Source organism: Panthera tigris, chromosome B4 (genome assembly GCF_018350195.1).
Source record: "Panthera tigris isolate Pti1 chromosome B4, P.tigris_Pti1_mat1.1, whole genome shotgun sequence".
Taxonomy (NCBI): Eukaryota; Metazoa; Chordata; class Mammalia; order Carnivora; family Felidae; genus Panthera; species Panthera tigris.
In genome coordinates, this window is record NC_056666.1 from 61,952,250 (window position 1) to 61,970,565 (window position 18,316).

At 41.8% G+C, this 18,316-nt stretch overlaps 1 protein-coding gene across 1 annotated transcript in view; it reads right to left on the bottom strand.

The window, feature by feature from the left end:
* The window catches only part of TMTC1 (transmembrane O-mannosyltransferase targeting cadherins 1), a 275,658-nt gene that overhangs the window by 76,675 nt on the left and 180,667 nt on the right, over positions 1-18,316 (bottom strand). Inside the window, exons 10-11 of the mRNA XM_007098851.2 lie at positions 8,377-8,544; positions 732-845 (exon numbers count right to left, since the gene is read on the bottom strand). Coding sequence (XP_007098913.2) covers positions 732-845; positions 8,377-8,544 — 282 coding nt within the window. The remainder of the gene's footprint in view (positions 1-731; positions 846-8,376; positions 8,545-18,316) is intronic.

Genomic DNA, 18,316 nt, shown 5'->3' on the forward strand with positions numbered 1-18,316 from the left:
TTTCTCTTAAAGTGACATGTAAAGCTCTGTTTAGTATAGTCTCTTCCAAATGAATACAAGGAGATGAGTACAAGAAGAGTGTCAGAGCTGTTTATATATATATATACATATATATATATGTATACACACATATATATGTATATATATATACACGTATATATATATATGTGTGTGTGTATACATATATATATACATATATATATATATACACATATATATGTATACACACACACACACACACACACACACGCCCCTTATTAACATATTCCCAGCATGGTAATCAAGTGTCTTCTAGTACTCTTTCTGTTGAATACAACTATCAGGGTATTTATTTCATTTCCATACTAAAATGCCTTCATATAAATCCTTTCTGATAACGGGAAGCCTGAAGTGAGAAGAATTCACTGGAATGAATACACGTTCTCAGAGTTTACTGGTGTATTTTTGACAACCAACTCCTGTTCTCCTGCATATGTGTATTTGACCGGGTGTCACTTGAGTATCGTGTAGCAATGGGAACTTTTACAGGAAAACACCAAGAATTAGTAGCAAGGCAGAGTTACCACATTCACAACAGACTTGAGCACTGAGCAGAAGATGGGGAGTCCAGGATCCATACCACCTCCAAGGAGATGTTCACTGCCCGCCCCCCCCTCCCCCCCCACACACACTGGGAGGGTGAGTGAATGAACCTGAGAAGCACAGCAGGGAAACAGTCCTAGGGCGCTTACCTGAGGGCTGTTCTGTAGTGGTAGATCGCTTCCCGGTTCCGACCTTGATCCTTCAGGAAATTGGCGTAGTTGTAGTGAACCTTGGCATTGTGGGGCAGAGTTTGAACTCCAGACCTACAATTAATACATTAAAAAAAAAAAAAAGAACAACAAAGAATACTAGTTAGGAATACTGTCAGTTTCTTTCACGTTTTACTCAGTTTCATGAACCTTCATTTGAAATGTCCATTGCATCCATCTAAGTCAGGTTTTCCAAAATTTGTGAATCGTGTCACTTATTAAATATGCTTCTCTGGAAAATAATGAAGGCAGTGTGTGGTTGTGCACAACTAAACAAACATGCTGACTGCATATGAAGCAGAGGGGGTGGGATGGGATAATTCTCTGGAGAACAAAACTGCATGCTCAGGTTAATTCAGTTTTTTCCTTCCTTGCTTCTTTTGTTCACTTACAACCTTCCTTTAAAAAAAAACGGAGAGCATCTACAAAAATATATCATTACTAGACTGGCCTCCCTATTACGTTTTATTGGAAATTAACATTTCCCATGTACCAAGCCTGGGCTAATTAAAATAAATAAATAAACAAATGCAGGTATAATTATTATTTTACAAGTTGCAGACAAGGAAATGAGGTTTTGCTCAAAAAGGTAAAAAAAAAAAACAAAAAAACCTTGCTTAAATGTCACTGTATTAGTCTGCTTGCACTGCCATAACCAAATACCTGGGGAATCCCCACAGGATAGCACTGAAATTTTGGAGACGATTCAAGGGGCAAGTGGGGGCAGGAGAGGAGCCATTTCTCATTCATAACTAGCCCACACATTTAACCTGTACACAACTACACAGCTGGTAAGTGGCGGAAATGGGATCCTAGAAGATTCTAGTTTGGTTCTAGAGTCCCTCGTTCCCTCACATGCAGGGAGGTGGGAGCAGGGGAATGATGAAAGAAAATGGGCTGGAGGGCCACTTGGAAAGAAAACTTCCGGAATTCTTGAGGATTAAATGCGGGAGGGGGACAGTTGATGAGAGAGAGCAATGAGAAAGCATAACAACCTAGTTTCTGGGCAACTTTAATGCACTACTACCTCTCCCAGATAATGTACTTTCATTCAGTTTTTAACTTATTTTTTTTAACGTTTATTTATTTATTCTTTGGAGGGGGAGGGGCAGAGAGAGAGAGGGAGAGAGAGAATCCCAAGATCGCGGGGCTCAATCTCACAAACTGTACGATCGTGACCTGAGCCAAAATCAAGAACTGGACACTCAACTGACTGAGCCATCCAGGTGCCCCTAGTTTTAAATTTAAAGGTAAGATTAATAGAAGGATTTCATACAAAGTGTTAAAACCCTGTTGGGGAAATATGTAAGGGCACTGTAATCTCTGTTGAACGTTCAGTGAAATAACCAGCAGAGACAGTCCCACTTAAAATCCACTGGCTGGACATCTGAGGAACTCCCCAGAGGACAGAACGTACAGCGTGCAAGAGGCTAGAGACCAATCCAAGGGCAACATCATCTGAAGCAGCAGACTCCACACTTACCCAGGTTGCTTCAGTGACTTCAAATGTATGGCAGGTAGCTGGGATTTTTTGGTGGGTGGGGTGTGGCTGAACACAGACTAAATCTGTATCAGGAGCAGTTAAACCTCAGATCCTCATCCCTACCCTTAAAAGCTAAGTGACTTTTTTCATTATTCTTTCCCCATCCCAGCAAAAGGCAGGAGTTTTACTCTCTGGAAAAACAGAGTTAGAGAGATCCTGCACTCAGGAACAGGTACAGCCGAGGGAAGGGGGAAGAGCTGTACCTTAAAGGTAGATTATGGGAGAATCTGTATTCTGAACAGTGGGATCTCAGTTTGTCCTCCTTAAAAAGCTCTCTGAATAGCCAGGATTAGACTTCTCCGGAGGAGCCTGGAGAAATTTTCTCAGAAACTGACCCACCCAAGACAAAAGATATACAAATGCTGACATTTGGGTTCTCCGGTAAAATCATCGGTATCCTTCAATCGCCCTATGGTGAGGTCCAACAGCGGCCACATAGAGCTAGAATTTTAATGTAATATTTAAAATGGAAATTACCCAAAGTGTTTTTAGTCACAGGGGAAAAATCTGGGTCAGAGTGGTAATAATGGCTTTAAAAAATTCCAATTTTTAACCAGGAAAACTTCTGATTTTTCTATCCAGAAATAAATAGTGCAAGGTAATAGGCAGATTTTAAAGGTAACTTTGATTTCAGCGTGGATATAACTGGCATATTGGAATTGACCCTTCCCTCTGTGTGATTAGCATGGTGACTCTCAGTTATATTTCACCCGAGGAACAGACAATTAGGCCTTGTGGAAGCATAGTCCCTGCTCGGATCAGGCATTGTTTAATGATGGCCAGAGGAAGTAATAATATTCATAACAGGCAAGCTGATGTGGGTGGAGTAACTTGAATCCTAAGAACACACTGCTTTTTCCATTGTTGTTTTTGACCTTTATGTTCTCTCTGTGATATTTTTCTGCTATGTTTTTCCAGTCTCTCATTTTACAATGACTAGTTTGTGGATAAAGGGAAATAAACAACTGGCCAAAGGCAAAACTTTCCACGTTGCTGTAACTGGCCAGGCTGCTCTTGCTTCCAGAACCAGGCTTTTCTATTTGCTCTCTTGATGCTATGGTTTCATAATCCCAACTGTTTTAGTGGAACCAAGCAACTTATATGCATTTATTCTACAAAGACATGCAGTATTCATTAATTACACAGCTGGATCCCGATCCCGATTAATAATCCCAGTGATGATTACAAAGAAAAATCTCCCATTCAATTCAGGATCCTAATTCATGTACCTCATAGTTCTCCTCCATGCCTCTTGAAAAATAACAGAAACAGGGGAGCAGGACTGGCTCAGTAGGTAGAACATGTGACTCTTGGTCTCTGCGTTGTGAGTTTGAGCCCCATGTTGAGTATAAAGATTGCTTAAAAATAAAAATCTTAAAAAAAAAAAAAAAAGATAATGAACAGAACCAACAAGAAAAGCCACTGCTCTCAGGTGTATCTCCGAGTTTATAGAACATCAATTTGTTTTATTGGTATCACTGGACAATAGGTCACAAGAACCATCCCCAAATTCCTGATTAGAAAACAAACATTAAAAAAATTAATGAGCAGCATCCAACCCAAGGGTAACAGGAAAGGAAAGTAAGGATTGGTGGTTCTCTTCAATTCCAACCCTGCTTTGATCTGAGGCAGCACAATGCCTCACTCAGGATGGCTGGTACTCACAGAATGGAATGCTCAGTTTGAATCAAGTTCTGGGCTGAGCACCCATTTCCATGGACTGACTGTCTCCTTTTATCCCTTCAGTAACTTATCGGATGGGTAGAATTATTGCACCTCCATACTACAGATGAGGAAATTGAAGTTCAGAGAGATTAAGACCTTTTTTTCTAAAGTTACAGACCTAGAAGGCAGTTGAGAAGAGATTTCAACCAAGGCCAATACGTGGTCAGAACCATTCCTGAAGCTGATCAACACTTGATGCTAAGCCAGAAAGGTACCACAGGATATAGTAACATTATAATTTCACTATCACAATGTTTATCTTATTGGTAAGCAAACTATGGCCTTGTGGGCCACAGGCGCGCCAATGTGTTTGCCTATTATTTTTGGCGTCTTTCCCGAGACAACAGCAGGGTTGGGTAGCTGCAAAAGAGACTGTATGGCCCACAAAGACTAAAATATTTACCGTCTACTCCTTTACAAAGGAATCTGCCAATCCTCAGTATATATTCTCTGCCTTGGGAGGTCTGCTGATCTCTGGCTTAGCAATTCAGAAAGCAAGAAACACAAATGTGTTTCCTACAGAGATGGAGAATAATCTAGGCCGTAAATTCTTAATTGGTGGTCCATAGATCACTTAAATACTTCATGAATGGGATTCAAAGAGACCCTTAACTACATTGCGAATAAAAGAAAAATGCAGCCTCTGCCTTTTCAGGTATTTCTAACATTTGGGGGGTAGAAGGGATTTTACCAAATTGTGTTACTACAGTATTTTTTACTCCAAACAATGTAAAATTGTGGGCTGTTACCAGGCTCAGCTGGAGCTATGCAGTTACCCTCTTTCCAGGTTAGGATATCAGAATAGTTTCTTGGCACAAAGAATTAAAGAAAATATACCTTGCAGCTATTATTATGAACCAATCCCTCCCCCCACTCTCCCACTCTCCCTCTCTCTCTTTTTTATACTGGGCTTATTTAAGTTAGAAAACATAAAAGTAAAAAATGGGTGTAGCAAAGCTTACATATTCTTGTATATCAAACTTGGGTTCAAATCCTGGTTTCTCTTCACAGCTATTTCAGTGTGGACCAATTACTCTCTTTGAGCCTCTGATAAGACACAAGTTCAGGCTTCTTACGCTTTTGTGTGTACGATTCTTGCCAGTGGAACTACAAAGCCGTGAGGGGGGCCTGCATCTGTATCTCCTAAAAATACATCATATGGTGAGATCTTTTTTTGTAAGAGGAGGCCTCAGCTGGAAAGGCTGGGACTTAACTGAAAGTTGGATTTTCTCCAACGCAAAGGTCTGTCCTAAGACACTCTGTAAGACTGTTCACAGCATTGCCAAGCAAAACCACCCCATGTAGTAAGAGAGGCCTTAATGAGACCATATGTCCAAGGGACGGTCAATAAGTTCACTGTTTAGAACAGAGGAGTAACCAGAAGGAGGGCCTCTGACACAGGGACATCGCCTTATCTAGAACTATTACAAATTTTTCTTAATACAGCCAGTTCTTGATTTTGATCATTATGGCTAATTTGGGTTGTTTGCATCTTTACATACTCAGTTCAGGTCTACGAGACAACAGTTCATGAAGGGCCTGCGCTGTTCTTAGCGCTTACGCACTGTCCTGCTCTACCTCTGTCTACCAGTGGCTACATTATGTTAACATGTGTTTATGTGTCTGACCCTCCACAGACTTCCAGCTCCTCCTCCTCTTTCCCTCTTCCCCCTGTCAACACCAATCTCTTTCATACACTAGAACAGAGCCTACAGCCATAACTTGAAAACCTTACATAGTGTTTACCATACTGCCTTCTGCATCTTTTACATAATCATTTATTCTTACACTACACCTGAAAGATAAACATTCTTGTTATTACTCTAAGTTTCAAAATAAAGAAAACTAAGGCACGGAGTCGTTAAGTAACTTTCCCAACATCATACAGCTATTAAATGATGGTACTTGGAGAGGACCCAGAAAGTCTAACTCCGGCCCCCACACTCAACCAGTAACCCTATCTTCCTTCAAAGATTCTTGATAAATGTTCACTCAACTGATTCCAGCATGACTCAGCACAGATGAATACATACAAATATCTGGTCTTTGAAGAGAAAGAATATTCTTAACGTCTCAGATTCTTAAAACTTTTCTTGGGACATACATAAATTATAATAGGGAAAGTTTTCAAAGAACTATCAAAAGCTTTGATTTGCATGTTATACAAAACTCCATTTGATCACCAAAGGCCTCTTAAGGGCACAAAACCTCTTCAAGCACATATGCGGAATGGTTATGTTTTAGTAATCCACTGTCACTTACTACATGCTTCCATCTGGAAAAACAAAAACAAAAACAAAGCCTCTGGATGAAAAGTCAATGAGCTTTTTGTTTTTCTGTTTTCAAACTGCTGGCATCAGCTGTAGAGTGTTGGAACATGAACTTGTTATCCTTGAAATAAACTGCTGCCTGCCAAAATCCACCCCCAAAAGTTGATCTGATTAAGCAGTAAACATAATTAGAAGACACGACCTCTGTTAGTACCTTTATTCAAGCAAGGGGTTTAGCACAGGGCAGAACCATTTTAAAGTTTCTCATAAAAGCACCAACTGTTGAAAGCAAAAGAAAAAAAAAAATTGAAGCCAACAGAGACTAAGAGGAAGTTGTATCACTGGATGTCCATGCCCCTGTGTTTGCAGATTGACCTCAGCATGGGTAGAAAGAGGGGACAAGTCCTTTGTGGTCTGTGGGGACCGCATTGAAGGTGAAGGATGTGACAGAGACTAAACGGAATCTGGATCCTCAAAGTGAAAAAACATTAAGTTAAAAAATCCCCACAAAAAACTTTACATGCCAACAGGTCTCTACAGTATCCACTGTGAAAATGATTATGACATTGACAATGGTGGTGATATAATAATAATAAAAAACCAATAAGACTTGCATGACAAACTAATATTTTTCTATTAAAAAAAAGTTAAAAAGTTAAATTGCCAAGTAGCAAAATCAAATATATTGTTTTGAAATAGTAAAAAAGTGCAGTGAACATTTATCTTATTTATCTGTTCGTTCATTCATTCATTCATTCCTGGCAGCCCAGAGTCTTTGCCCTCCTCCAGTAGTTGGATTCCCTGTGGGGAGTTCTCCCTTGCCTCACTTTGTGAAGTCTCAGTGGTACCCCAAGGGGCCGGGCCTGCCCTAACTCCCTCAGTGGAAGTCAGAGGGGCTCCTTTGGCCAATCATTCATTTCGGTGCCTGGTGGAGACAAAGGGCAGGCACATGACCTAAAGCTCAAGCCCAGCCAGAGGACTTAATTTCCCTAGGACTTTGATGTGAAGATAAAAAACAACTTGGTATAAGTCTCCTCATTTGCTTCCGGGCGGGCGCTCAGGTGCTCTCAAGACACCATCCAGACGTTTTTCCCATCTGCCACATGCCGGCTTCTTCACCGGCCCCTCAATGCCGTGCACTTCCCTATACTCTCCCAGTATGTTCCCTTTTATTTTCTCGAGTGATCCTAACTCTGTTTCAGTTGTTTGCTCCCAAAGTAGAAGTGTTGGGTATCAGCTGGCCAAGGAACCAAGTAAAAACCACAATGACCTAACTGGGCAACTGGGTCCTAAGTGAGGACAGAAGCTGGAAGAGGGGACACAGATGGGGGGGATCCCTAGAAACTGGGAACATCAGCTGTGGCAGTGTCAGGGAGCTCAGCTGAAGGTCACTGGGGCAGTGGCATTAGGGAGACAGCCTAAGCTCCAGAAAACAGAGCGATGAGCAGGAGTCCCAGAGAATAGTTTATACTTCACTACAAATTCGGGGCTTTAAGTTGACATCGTTATTTTCAGAAACAGCTTCTACACTACATAAAAACCTACCAGGAGATGAAAAAAGCCTCCCATTTCTTTGTTCACAATTAATGTTCAGAATAAAGCAACTAGATCACAGATCACAACTTGATACGCTGGAATATTCTAAAGAAAATGTATTGTATTTCTCTTCCTTCCTGCTGTGTGCTCACCTTTCTCATTTTCTTGTCTGCATAATGAAGTTAGGCTTATCATTTCGTTTGGTTTATAGCTGATTTTACAGCCCAGCTCATCATTAACGACTGTCTCACAGACCCAAAAACCTTCCCGTGAGCCTTATTTTCATAAATTCACTTAGAATGAGCTCACATTAAACTTTATACAATACCATTTAAAAAACTAAAGCTAAAACCCAAAATAAAATTACATCTCCCACTTAAAACTTTACTAAAAAAAAAAACCTGTGGGTTAATGATTATTGCCAGACCCATGTTACCTCATTTGTTTGGAAACAAATATCTAAGCAAAAAAATACATGGGAAGAGATTTGCTTTTATCCACCTAATCGTACCTGAATAGGGACTCTCTTGACAGCCAAATTTCATTCTGTTTCACCGTTTTCCAAGAGAAAAGCAACAGCAGCAACACAGTGGACACAGTCAGGGTGGTGGCCCCACATCGATTCAGCCAAGTGCACAGCTTGCTCAGTCCGTGCACAAAAAGGATGCAGTAGCCCATGCTGGAAAACAGTGTGGGAGAAGCAGGATTACTCTGGGGGTGCAGTGGAGGCCCCCTGTGCATTCTGTCCCATATAACTAGCTTTCACATAAAGCTTGTCCTGGGATGGAGAAACAAACATAAACACCCCTCTCTCACACACATTTACATGTCGGTTCTCTGATGGGCTGTACCAGCACATTGCTAGTCCTTTGGCATTTGTGTGGAGAATAATAGGTTCATCGTTTAGGCTCAGACTGCCCTGGATTTCAGAGCTCAGACATCATGAGAAGTCCCTTATGTATGTTCTTGGGTCCTGAATAGACCCTCTGACTCTTGCTTCCTTAGGTCATTGACATCATATAACCATATTGGTATCATGTGCCTACATTTACTGTGCTGCAGCCGGTCACATCATGGCTTTGTGACAGGCAGTCCCCAAGACTTCCCTAGCAGGTCCTGGGAGGGATGCTGGTTACCAAGGAGCACTGGTGTCTGTCTCTAGGGATGTGCTGCCTGCTGTGTACCCACTCTGGTCAAAGTCCTTATGCTGATGGAAAATCATCTGTCCACAAGCCAACTCCTGAGTCTTGCAGCTTGGAGCTCATCACAGACAGACTGTGTCGATATGATTTTCTTGCTGACTCTGGCTCAGCTTTCTAAACAGACATAAGAATTGCTCATTATCTGAGTGGCATGTCAGTATCACATTTCTAAAAGCCTCTGGCCTGGTGGATGGAATGTGGTGCTTCACATTATCTGTGCAGCCACAGAGATGCTTCCTGCTTGTTGACTGGCCTCAGAAAAACACAAACATTTAATTTGTACCCATTATTGCCACAGGCATTTTAGTTAAAACCCACTTCTTTCCAAAGATAATAAACTACAAATTATAACAGAATATTTTAAGGATGAAACAAGACTGTGTAAAGAAATCCTACAGGGTGCTGGGTGGCTCAATTGGTAAAGCGTCCGACTTCGGATCAGGTCATGATCTCACAGTTCATGAGTTCAAGCCCCACGTCAGGCTCTGTGCTGACAGCTCAGAGCCTGGAGCCTGCTTTGGATTCTGTGTCTCCTTCTCTCTGCCCCTCACCTGTTCACACTCTGTCTGTCTGTCTCTCTCTCTCAAAAGTAAATAAACATTAAAAAATTTAAAAAAAAAGTAATCCTATATTAGACATTAATGCTATAAGAACTCCAAATTAATACAGCCCATTTACTTGTTCAATTATTTACTCATTCTCTCTATGTGACTGGCAATAAACTAGGCACTAAGGATGCAATTATGAATAAAACACATGTCCTGCCATCAAACAACTCCAATCTACTGAGGCAGGTTGGGTTTGTAAAGGAAAACACTTAAATCGTCTCATTTCTAAACATACCTCCTTTAAAAAATCTCTCCACTTTCCTTCTGTTCACCTTTCTGAATACCTGTGCTTTGGTCTCAAGGACTGAAAAACAAGAGAAGCATCTGAGGTTTCTGATGTGGAGATGCTGGGAATCAGTTCAAGTTAGAGCTCCAATTCCATACTTCAAATCCCGTAAGTTGGTTGGTCCAGCTCCCTAAAGTTTTGGGGTTCACTGTTTAGCCAAAGAGAGTCACCATCCCACTTACCAGTGGGAGACTGTGGTTTGAGCTAAGGAGGCCCATACCTATTTACTGGATTTGACTGCCATAAACACTGTGCAGAAGCCCTGAACATTCCAGAACACAGAATCACTGGTGCAAAAAACAAAACAAAACAAAACAAAACAAATAAAAACTCAAAACCTCTTTCCATTTTCACAAGTCAGGTTTGGCCTTAGAGGTATCAAGGTTTTCTAAATGTCTCTCATTCTGTACAACTTGCCATGCTGATGCCATTACAGGCCATCATGGTTGCTCAAGTTCATGTGGCTGCTTGCCATTTGTCCCTCTAGCCTCATCCGGATCCCAGCCCTAAGTGAGCAGGATGTAGCTCTGGCCACAGGAAAGCCTTCTGGGCTCCATTCTTCCATTCAACAGATATTTAATAAGCACCAACCGTGCCCTGACATTGTTACAGGCACCAAGAACACATCGGTGGACAAAACAGACAATAATGTTTGTGCTTGTGGAATCCACCTGGGTGGGGAGAAACGGCCAATAAGCAAATAAAACACAGAGTATGCCACACAGCAGGGTGTGTTACATGGGGGAAAATCTATCAGGAAAGAGGAAGAGGGAGTCCAGGGTGGGGAGGAAGTTGAGATTTTAATGAGTGGTCAAGAACGGAGCCATTGAAAAAGGGACATGTAAACAAAGTCCTGAAACACATGAGCAGTGCCCCGTGCAGACACCCACATCTCTAGTGCCAGCTGACTTCTCCCCCTGCTTTCATAAAACAGCCCCACTGAGAACTACTATTTACTGAGTACAATCTTATGTGCCAACCACGCTCTATAGATGGGTTCAGCCTATCCTCACATCCCCGTGGGTCACTCACTGTGTTTAACCATAAAGACACTGACGAGGAGAAAGGTGAACTGATTTCCTGAATTGGGTCACATGGCTCGTACATAGAGAGCAAAGATACAAACCCAGGAATTTCAGATTTCAGAACTCACACTCCATATGCTGTCCTGCTTGTCTGGGTTCTGACCTGACTAGCTGATTCTTGTGTTCCTCACAGCTTTTTTTTTTTTTTTTAATGTATATTTATTTTTCGAGAGAGAGACAGAGAGAGACAGACAGAGAGAGAGAGAGAGAGAGAGAGCATGAGCAGGGGAGGGGCAGAGAGAGAGGGAGACACAGAATCCAAAGCAGGCTCCAGGCTCTGAGCTGTCAGCACAGAGCCCAATGCAGGGCTCGAACCCACGAGCTATGAGATCATGACCTGAGCTGAAGTCAGACAATTTACCAACTGAGCCACCTACGTGCCTCTTGTGTTTCTCATACCTTAGCACACAGCTTCATGTACTTCCCTCCTAACCACTCCATTCATAAAATTGTAATAGTTGTTATCTGTCTCCTTGTAGGAAAAAGAGCTGCCCATCTGGCAGAGCACTAGGGAAGGAAAACACTGGGATCTCCACACTGGATCTCAGAGCCAGGGCCACAAAATGGCAGAAGACAAGAACAATGAAGACAACAATAACAAAAAGTAATTAGCTAGTTTATACATTTATATGTTTATATTGAGTCCTTTCTATCTGTCAGGCACTGTGCTAAGAGCTTTGTATGGGCCTGTCCACAGGATAAGGACAGTATTGGCTTTAAATATATCATCTGATTTATGGGGCATTTAGGTGGCTCAGTCTGTTAAGCATCCCAGCTTCAGCTCAGGTCATGATTTCTTGGTTTGTTAGTTTGAGCCCCGCGTCGGGCTCTGTGCTGACAGCTCAGAGCCTGGAGCCTGCTCTGGATTCACTGTCTCCCTCTCTCTCTCTGCCCCTCCCCCAATCACGTTCTGTCTCTTTCTCTCAAAAATAATCATTAAAAAAACATTTTAAATATATTATCTGATTTAAAAATATAATCCTCAGTATTTTACATTTCATAGATGAGCAAACTAAAGGTAATAAGTGTTAAATAACTTGCCTGTAGCACCCACAGCTAATAACAGAGTCAGATCGGAAGACCCATGACTCTAACACGACGCTGTACTCCAGAAGTTGGCAAACTTTTTGTGTAAGGGGCAAAAGAGTAAATACTTCAGGCTTTTCTGTCCTTCCCACTCTATCTTTGTAGCAGGAAAATAGCCATCGACACTAGGTAAACGAACGGGCATGGCTGTGTTCCAATAAAATTTATTTATAAAACAGGCGGTGTGCCAGACTCCACTCAGGAGCCACAGCGTGTTGACCCCTGCTATAACCAAAGGAAGGAGAACGCCATTCCTTTCCACTCAGCACAGGCATCAGTATCAAGTAACACGGTAATTTTTTTTGGAAAGTCCTTGTGTTGACATATGGTTTAAAGAAATGGTAAGCCATATAAAATAATCTCTACTTAGGTTTGCAAATTTCTTAGAGAGTATCACATTCTCAAAAACTTGAACACAATATCACAAAGATTAAGATGCTTCTCTATTATGACATTTCATCCTTCAACATCTGCTTTAATACAGATCTCAGCAGCAGGGGGTGGGGGGAATTTCTCTCTCCATTGCTAGGGGCAGGGCAAGTCCTCATTTTGAAAGCAGAAAAATCAAGCAAATGAGAAGCTACATGCTTTTGTGGCCTCCAAGGAAATGAAACCAGACTCCAGATTGCTTTGGTTAATCTGGGTAAGGGGAAATCTGGGCTCTGAACAGAGACCTCTCCACAGAGCATGAAGGAGTCAGTGCAAACCACTGACATGTGACAAAATCGTAACCCGAAGAACCAAGAGCCAAACTCTGGCTGCTGATTGGATTAGCTCATTACTAAGATGCATTTTTTTTTTAATGCTTATTTATTTTTGAGAGAGGCAGAGCGTGAGCAGGGGAGGGGCAGAGAGAAAGGGAGACACAGAATCTGAAGCAGGCTCCAGGCTCTGAGCTGTCAGCACAGAGCCCAATGCAGGGCTTGAACTCATAAACTGTGAGATCATGACCTGAGCCAATGTAGGACTGCTTAACCGACTGAACCAGCCAGATGCATCTCCTGACCTGAGCCAAAGTTGGAGGCTTAACCAACTGGGCCACCCAGGCGCCCCGCTAAGATGCATCTGGAGAAGCACTGCTGCTTTTGTGAATGGAATAATTATCTGATCTCTCATTCACAGGCTGAAGGTATCTCCATTTCAGTGCATATTATAACTAGAGACACGGGCATCTCTCCTTATACTTTTATGGTGCACATCCAAAGGGAACTGAATAGGAAATGCAGGTCAACAATGTTGGTCCTTTCATATTAGAAAAATGTTTAAACCTGTTATTGGAGAACTTTGTGAGAAGTTCATCATTGTGTGAATAGTACAGTTGTACTTTCATGAACCTGGCCCCGAAGCTCTCAAGCGATAAAAGAAAAACACTTCTCCTTCCTGTTCACATCAACCTGAAGAGATGACAATTTTCTATCTTTGGGGCAAGCATTTTATGATGCTTACTATAGCTTCACTTTTTGTTTAGTTTTATGGAGCAAAGAGAATCTTTTCACTGCTAAGTAGAACTGAAATTCTACCTTTTAACAAACTCAAGCCACTGAAAGTATCTATAAATAACATTAGCGATATAAGAGAGACACAATCTCACCATTTTATTACTTAAAAAACATTCCCAACTTTAGATAGTTGAAATGAAACATATCCCTGGTTAACTTCATTCTGGTCTGTTGAGTCCCCACCTGGCAAATTATGGCAGTAAGATCTTACTCTGGTCTCATGGACGGTTAAACAATAAAGCCCTGGAATGCTGAGCCCAGAACAGGTGTTTGATGCGGCAGCTGGGAAGCAGCAGGGAGCCAATGGTGCCGCCTCAGATCAGATTTAACCCGGGAAGGGGGGCTGCCAGCTTCTGGTGAGCCAAGGTTCCCCCCCTGTTCTTTTTTTATCTCAAATATTTGATGGGTGGGAAAATTTCTCACAAGGTTGAATATATTTGGATGGGAGTTTATTCATATTCCAAGAAAATGACTCCAAAAGCATTTCTTGTACATTTCCCTCTTGTGCAGCTACTTGTCCTATGTGCTGGGCTCCTGCGGTAGGTATGAAGAGCTTCTTTCTATTGACTTCTCCACGAAACAGGTTTCTTCTGTTCTTTCCTCAGCGTATCTACGGAACACCTGAGATAATAATGCCATTGCTTTCACCTTCCAAGAACCTGATTCTCTTTTATCTTTTTGAAGATGAGATGTTCCTCTGAACCTAAGTCACCTACTAGCTCCAAATTTGTAAGACTTCCTGGGTTAAATAAGGCAGGGGTCTGGCGTCAGAAAAAGCCCTGTTTGCATTTCAGTTCTGACACTGTTGTTTGATCTCAAATTATTTAAGTTCTCTGGTTATTAACAGTCTTATTTGTAAAAGAAACTAATTTCACACTGTGCACAATGCTTGGTAGACAATAAACAGCAAGTGATAACATGAACATGATGTTATAATAATAATATTGCTAGGCAATTGTTTTCTGCTAAATAGAGTATGAGGCAGGAAAGTTGTACGGTCTGCACATAATCAGGTAGAAACCAATGTCTCTCTCTGCCAGGCTCCTGTCAATGTAGTAACTTCCTGGGGCCCATAAAACACTAAAGGCTGCTGTGGAACAAAAGTGTTTTAGTGCGAACTTTAAGTCGGGAGTTCACAGCTAGGAAAAGGAATTCATTGGAGAATGAAGAGTCTGGAACTGGGTCTGAGGAGCTGGGTTCTTCTCTGACACTTGTGAGTTCTGTGGCTCCGGGAGATTGACTCAACCTTGTGAAGCCTTAGTTGTTTATTGTACAAGAGGTTAATAGTGCCTGCCTTAGACACATTAAAATACAGCTACTTTAAAGGGTTGTTGGTTGGAGTAAATGAAATCAGGTATGTGGACATAGTCCATGAACTGAATACAATGTGTGTTTTCAAGTGTTTATGTGTTCATGTGTGTATTTAGTATGCCATATGCTATCACATCAGTAAAATGTGCTGTGCATATCATGAAAATATGTGATGAGATCTGGAAATACAACTTGAGAAATCCAGTTTATCAACGTCCAGATAGACCCAAACTATGTAATTTACAGGACAATATAAGTCTTTTAAAAGCATTCACAGACAGGGCCTGGAAGGCTTAGTCAGTTGATCATCTGACTTGATTTCAGCTCAGGTCATGAGCCCAGGGTTGTGCCAAGTGCGGAGCTTGCTTAAGATTCTCTCTCTCTCTCTGTCTCTCTCTCTCTGTCTCTCTCTCTCTCTCTGTCTCTCTCTCCCTCTGCCCCTCTTCCCCACTCCCACACTCTCTCTAAAGCAAAATAAAAAATAAAAATAAAATATTCAAGGAAACTCCCTTAAAATTACAAACTTCTTGTACAGTATCATTTGGTTCAGAAAGGTTTGATTGACACATCATTTTATAGAACAATACACTGCAGAAAGTAAGATACACTTGTAGTGTGTTAAATATATGTAGCTATGTATTTCCACTAATGTGCATTCATAGTTCTGGAATTCAAAAAGCACTTAAGCAAATCCTCCCTTATACTCATTTCAAATCTTTCTCTCTACTCTATCTTTGTGAATTAAAGAAGAAAGAAGAAAGGGAAGAAAACACAAACTATAATCTCTCTAATGATTTAATGCACAATAAAGAAGCTTTTCTCTTCAACTTTCATATGAAATAAAGTATTAACTGTTTGAAAGTTCAGGTTGGTTATTTAAGGATAGAGTAACATTTTATTCATTTTGCATCTTGAGCATCAGGTATGACAGGAGCTGTTTCACAGGTGTGGTTGAACAATGAGGTTAAAAGTATCAGAAATTAACATGGAAACAAACATAAACTTAAAAATGAATCAACCCAAGTCAGGGGTGAAGATTTTTAAAAATTAAATTTTTAAACATTTTAATGTTTATTTTTGAGATAGAAAAAAAGAGAGAGAGAGAGAGAACAAGCAGGGGAGGGCCAGAGAGAGAGGGGGAGACACAGAATCTGAAGCAGGTTCCAGGCTCTGCACAGAGCCCTATGTGGGGCTCAAATTCACGAACCGTGAGATCATGACCTGAGCCAAAGTCAGATGCTTGACTGACTGAGCCACCCAGGCACCCCGATAAGACCCACTTTTATCATCAGGAGAACTATCCATCTACAGAGTATGGATGTTTCCCCTTGGGAACCTTCCCCCCGGGCCTGGTTTACTTCCCTCCCAGCCTGGTGCAAACAGTCACAACCAGATTTTCTATCTGGGCATGAGAGGCCTTTCAGCCAAAGCCAAAGACCTCCCCCAAGTAACTCTAAAGCTACTCCTAAAAAGTTAGAAAAACCACCTTCTCTCTACCCTCCCACAGCATGCCCATCTCTACGACCTGAATTCTATCATTTCTTCTTCCGTAACCCACCGTATTCAGCATCTTCGCTTTTGAAGTGAAGGCATAACGGACAATCCATTAGTTGTTGCTGCCCCCTCCTCTATTCCGTGTGTTAACACAGAGCTGACCGCACAAGTGTATGATTTGTCATGTGTCCAGTGTTCTTTAACTCTACACAATCCTCTTTTATGAAGCATCTGTTGTGCCGGGTACCATAAGAAAACACAGACGTACAAAATGGTGGTCCCAAACCTCACGAGAGAAGAATACTCCAGGTTTCCAAAAAGAGTAGGGAGGATATTTTAAGATTACTAAAATGTGTAGAAGTCACTGGTGTAGTGGTAATCATTTGGCCATGTATAAATGTATCAAATCATGTTGTACACCTTAAACTTACACAGTATTGTATGTCAATTGTATTTCAATAAAGATGAAAGAAAAAGAAAAAAAAAGAAGTCACTGGTTTGAGATGCATTTCACTGTGCAGAATCGGAGAGAAAAGAAAAGAAATGAATTCACTTATAAGGACAAGATGGCCACACTTCAGTCAGTCCTGTGTTTCAGAACACTAACCTGTGAGGGTAGGGCTGCAGACCCAGGGGAAGAAGAAAAGAAGGAAGGAGAGACCCTTACCTATGTTGCTTTACTCTCCTTCAACTTTGCTTCCTCCAAACTCCTCGTTTGCACAGGGTAGACTGAAATAATGACTTGCAATTACCTAGCATAACTTATGGTATTTTTCACATATATTATTCCACCTAGGCTCATCTGAATCCAAATTATACTCTCCAAATTTTACTTTCAAATTGTGGTTTCCAGACATTTGCTGTCCATCACTTAGGACTTAATAGACATAAACATTCATCTTTTATAACTAATAGGATTCTGTAATATGAAGGTCATGATTATAGTTCAGCAAGTAACTGCTCAAGATTACCCTCCTTTCCTGCCCCAGGCCACCCTGAAGATTGGCCAAGTGATCTACGGCCCACAAGCACCCAATCTGCCCTCAGCTCACTTCATTTTCACTGTGGCTCTCTCTGTTCTGTTCTGTCTGTGATCTACAATCTCCAGTTTTAGTTGGTTTTTTTTTTTAATGTTTTAATGTTTATTTATTTTTGAGAGAGATAGGGCACGAGCGGGGAGGGGCTGAGAGAGAGCGAGACACAGACTGAGCCACCAGGCGCCCCACACTATGTTTTAGAAGAAAGCTGAGTCTGTCCTCCTCTGCTGCTCCCCCTCCCCCCATGTCTCCCATCTTCAATGGGAGACACCTCCACTGTCATGCAGTCGGAGGCTTCTTGCTGGTGTGATAGCCTACTCTGGGTTTCAAAAGTTGATTAAGGTTATCCTTCAGCATATGATGGAGTAAGGGTGGGAATATCTTCATGTCAGGTTGCTTGTCCTTTTCCTCTTGCTGTGCCAGAATACACTGTTCCGTCCAGCCCTCTGACACCTGGATTCAGAAGAGGTGTGAGACCTAGAAGCCAGGCCTTGTGCAGTGAGGCTGCTCTCGAAGGCAGTGCCCAGGTAGGAAGGGTCCTTGCACCAGGCTTGTGCAGGGCTGTGTGAAGAGCACAACCAGGAAGGAAAGAAGGAGGGGTTTACTGAGGGACTCAAGTGAATGTGTTCTAAAACTAGAGGCTGTAGGGGTGCCTGGGTGGCTCAGTTGGTTAAGCATCTGACTGCGGCTCAGGTTGTAATCTCACAGTTTGTGAGTTTGAGTCCCACATCAGGCTCTGTGCTGACAGCTCAGAGCCTGGAGCCTGCTTCGGACTCTGTGTCTCCCTCTCTCTCTGTCCCTCCCCCACTCTCTCTCTCTCTCAAAAATAAATAAACACTAAAA